The sequence below is a fragment of the Canis lupus genome, chromosome 3, assembly GCF_048164855.1.
Source record: "Canis lupus baileyi chromosome 3, mCanLup2.hap1, whole genome shotgun sequence".
Classification (NCBI taxonomy): domain Eukaryota; kingdom Metazoa; phylum Chordata; class Mammalia; order Carnivora; family Canidae; genus Canis; species Canis lupus.
Window position 1 is genome coordinate 72,379,175 of NC_132840.1, and position 3,639 is coordinate 72,382,813.

Consider the following 3,639-nt stretch of genomic DNA (forward strand, 5'->3'; position numbering starts at 1 on the left):
ACCCATGGCCCACAAGAGCTCTTTGGCTCATTGCCCGCTGCCTACAACAGTGACGTGCACGCTGAGGGCATTTGATAAACGTTTGTGGGCTGAGTGAGTGTAACTGGGCTGCGTCTTTTGTCTTTGGGTAACACGTGACATCTTTTTCCACCTCCCTTAGAGCACCCTCTAGACCCCCATCAGCACACCCTGCCCTCGGCCCTCCTGCAATCTCATCTCCCCAGCCCTGGTGTCCCTCCAAGTATCCCCCCTGCACCTGCTAAGCTTTGCTGAGCAGTGGTTTTGCGCCCCCTCGAGTGCACCGAGTGAGAAGTCCCCTCGCAACCACACTGGACTAGTTTCTTAGCAGCTTTATTGAGTAGTGAGAGGTAGTCTCATTTTCCACCGGACATACGTCCTCAAGCTTGTGCCAGAACTGCCTTGGGGCAGACAGACAGACAGGTGGCCGGGCCGGGCAGGTGTCCATGGTAGGCCGTGAGCACCATGGACAGCTCAGCTCTCTAAAGGGACGGCGCTCTGCTCCTGCTCCTGCTTGGGGAGGGCCACAGGCGTGTCCTGGCTCTCTTTCTCCTGGAGGGTGCTGAAAAAAGAGTTGACCTTGTCCCTCAGATCCTTCTCCAGGAAGCTCAGGTGGTCTTCCATATCCCCCGCATAGGGGCCCAGCTTCTGCCTAAGCTCCTCTACCTGCTGCAGCAGGGCTTTGTTGAAGGTCTCGCCGTAGGGCCCCACGTTGCGGCGGAACTCCTCCACCTGCTGGTCCAGGCGGCTGCTCAGCTCGGCCAGAGACTTGTGCAGCCCCGCGGTGTTGTCCTTCAGCTTGCCACGCACGTCCTCAGCCACGGGCGCCAGCCTCTGCCGCAGCTCTTCGGCGTTGGCTGAGATCTTGGCCTTGAGCTCCTCGGCGTTCTTCTTCATCTGGAAGGCCAGCCCCTCGAGCTGGTGGTTGAGCTTCTCCTGGACATCCTGCGCGTAGGGCGCCAGGCTGCGGCGCAGCTCCTCCACGTTCTGGTCGATCTTGACCTTGAGCTCGTCGGTGTAGGGAGTGAGGTGCCCCTTGAGCTCCTCCACGTTCTGGTCGATCTTGGCCTTTAGCTCATCGGCGAAGGGGGTCAGGGAGGAGTGCAGGTCGTCCACGTTCTGGCGCAGCGCGCTCTGCATGCGCTGCGCGTGCGATGTCAGTTGGTTGCGCAGCTGCTCCGCGTGGGTGTTGACCTGGGTGCGCAGCTCCTCCGCGTACGGCCCGAAGCGCTGCTGCAGCTCGCGCATGTTGTCCCCGATCTTCTGGCTCACCTCGCTGGCGTGGGGCAGCAGCCGGGCCCGCAGCTCCTCCAGTTCCTTCCGAATCTCTTCCTTCAGCTTCTCCGAGTCTTTGCTCAGGCGTTCGTGCAGCTCCGTGGCAAAGGGCACGAGCTTCTTCTGCAGGTTATCGGTGTAGGTGTTCACTTGCCCCATCTTGTCCTGGAAGAGGGCACTGCAGGGGAAGGACACAAGGGGGCCCCCCGTTACCCTTGGCATCACAGGTCGGGACCTTGTCCCTTGTGCGGGGCTCACCTCCTACACACCTGCCTGAGACAGGTGAGTGTTCGGGGGTACTGAGTTCACGGGTAGATCACAGTTTGGGAGAGTGGATGTAATAGACTAAGTCATTACCTTGTATCTCTGACTGTCCCCTGACTCTGAGTCACTACCCACCTCCAGTAGTTTGCTTTCTGCCCCACCCCACCCCCCCCAAAGTAAAAAGGGCAGACGTCAAAGACCATCCCAGCTCAAGTGTGCAGTGACATAGATCACATTCATTAATACAGCGTTATGCTCTGGACCTCTTCTAGTCTTTCGGGGATTCAAAATACTGGTTTCCCTGCACTTGCCCACCCTCAGAGGCTGCCCAAATATCCCCACTTGCCTCCCCATGATTTCACAGGGGCCCACCCTTCTGGAATGCTCCCATGAATTTCTCTCCCTCCCTTTTTCTATGACTCTCAATGCTGAGATGTGGCCCTTGGTCACACTCTGGAAATTTCAAGCAGGAAAATTCCTTAGGGATTATTAGTCCAACCCCTCGAGTGCAAATGTAGATCTCAGATCTGGAGAGGTCAGGGTCACTGGGTGAGTTAGTGGCAGGGCAATAGGTACTCTAAGATCGGGTCTCCTGCCTCTGAGCTCGGCCCTCACCAAGGCACTGCGTGGTCTTTAAGAAGCCCCACCACCCAAGTTGTGCCACTCTTACTTGAGCTGCTGGGTGAGCTCAGACTGCTGGAGATGTTCCACAGCTTCCTTGGCATTGTTGCTCAGCTGACTGAAGTAGTCCCACACTACAGTGGCCACCTGGTCGGCACTGACCTCAGCCCGGGCACCTAGGCAGAAACAGAGAGTGATTCATGAGGACTTACCTCCTTCCTGGCCACTCTGCATTGACCCTGAGCTGCAGACTGGCTGATGGTGGGCAAACCCCACCACCCATCTCCCCCTCTGCTTCCCTAGTTGAAAGTCACAGGGGCATATAAAAGGGTTGGCACCAGTGCCAGTGGGCAGAGCATCCTGAAGAGGCCAGCCCTCCTATGAACCGAGTGGCAAGTGGGCAGCAGCCTTCTGCATCCAGCTGCGGGATGAAGGCATTTGGAACCTTCCTCTTGCCTGAGCTCTGGACTCTCACCCTGCCCGCACATGGAGCACATGGAGTCTGCCCAAAGGCCCCTTCCAAAGCCAGCTTCTACTCACCGGTGATGGCCACCAGGGACAGGGTCAGAACCACAGCCTTCAGGAACATCCTGGGCTTCTCACTGGGCTGGAGAAGCCTCGCGCTGCACTGGATCTTTCTGGAATCAGATGGGACCAGAGAGCCAGAACCTGTGCTGCTGTCAGAACTGACTCAATCTCAGAGCCAGCCAGACATATAAACCCCATCCCAGGCTGCCTTCCTGCCTCTTTCCCCAATGTGACTCCACGTTGGAAGGTGACACATTCCCAGGAGGCCTCTTGGACTTTTGTGACCCAGGACAACGTGGCAGCAGTCAGAAGAAGCTGTTCTGTGTGTATGCCCCACCCTGTATGGAAGGGAGGGTGGGGAGCCAGGAGCTGTGGGAGAAAGGAGGCCTAGGGAAACCCTGAGCCAGGGACTAATGCCCCAGAGGCCCTGCTGGCAATTCTGGGTCTGAGCCAGATTGGGGTGGGGGGCAAAGTTCACATCTCCTGTGTCTGCCCCAGGGAAGAGAGCCCTCCTCTCACTCCATCCCCCATGCAGACTCTGTCTCAGAGCACCAGACCATGGACTGGGACACCTAGGGCCACCATCAGGGATGACAAGCTGAAATCCAGAGCTCTGTCAAAGTGTGCCCAGGAAGCAGGGGCTCTTGCAAGCCGTTGGGCAGATTGGTGGAGTGGGCAGGGTCCTGTATTGTAAGTGGGCTTCCTGTCCCACCACTGCCAAGCTGTGTCACCTGGGCCTTGTGATTCAGCTTGGCCTCACTTGGAGCCTCAGTGTCTCCTTTGAAACATGGGGTTGCTGAGCTTATGTAAATCAGATATTGCTCGTGGCATGAATAGCATAATGCCTGGTGCAGAGAAAGCACTACCAAGTAGTTGCTGTTGTTAATAATAATAGTGCTTTCCTGACTTGGACCATGGCAGGAGGTCCAGTAA

At 57.2% G+C, this 3,639-nt stretch overlaps 1 protein-coding gene across 1 annotated transcript; it reads right to left on the minus strand.

Moving 5' to 3' along the window:
- Positions 1-335: 335 nt before the first annotated feature.
- On the minus strand, positions 336-2,892 carry APOA4 (apolipoprotein A4). The gene is made up of 3 exons (XM_072822129.1): positions 2,719-2,892; positions 2,228-2,354; positions 336-1,471 (listed from the first exon to the last, which is right to left on the minus strand). Exons 1-3 carry the CDS (start codon positions 2,765-2,767, stop codon positions 493-495), a joined length of 1,155 nt encoding a protein of 384 aa, XP_072678230.1. The 5' UTR covers positions 2,768-2,892; the 3' UTR covers positions 336-492.
- Between the last annotated feature and the right edge of the window lie 747 nt (positions 2,893-3,639).

Excerpts from the sequence above, each read along its gene's own strand:
- APOA4 (XM_072822129.1), bottom strand. The coding sequence starts at position 2,767 with ATGTTCCTGAAGGCTGTGGTTCTGACCCTGTCCCTGGTGGCCATCACC. Across the intron at positions 2,355-2,718 it reads GTCCCTGGTGGCCATCACCG|GTGCCCGGGCTGAGGTCAGT; the intron begins GTGAGTAGAAGC and ends GTTTCTGCCTAG. Across the intron at positions 1,472-2,227 it reads GAGCTCACCCAGCAGCTCAA|TGCCCTCTTCCAGGACAAGA; the intron begins GTAAGAGTGGCA and ends CTTCCCCTGCAG.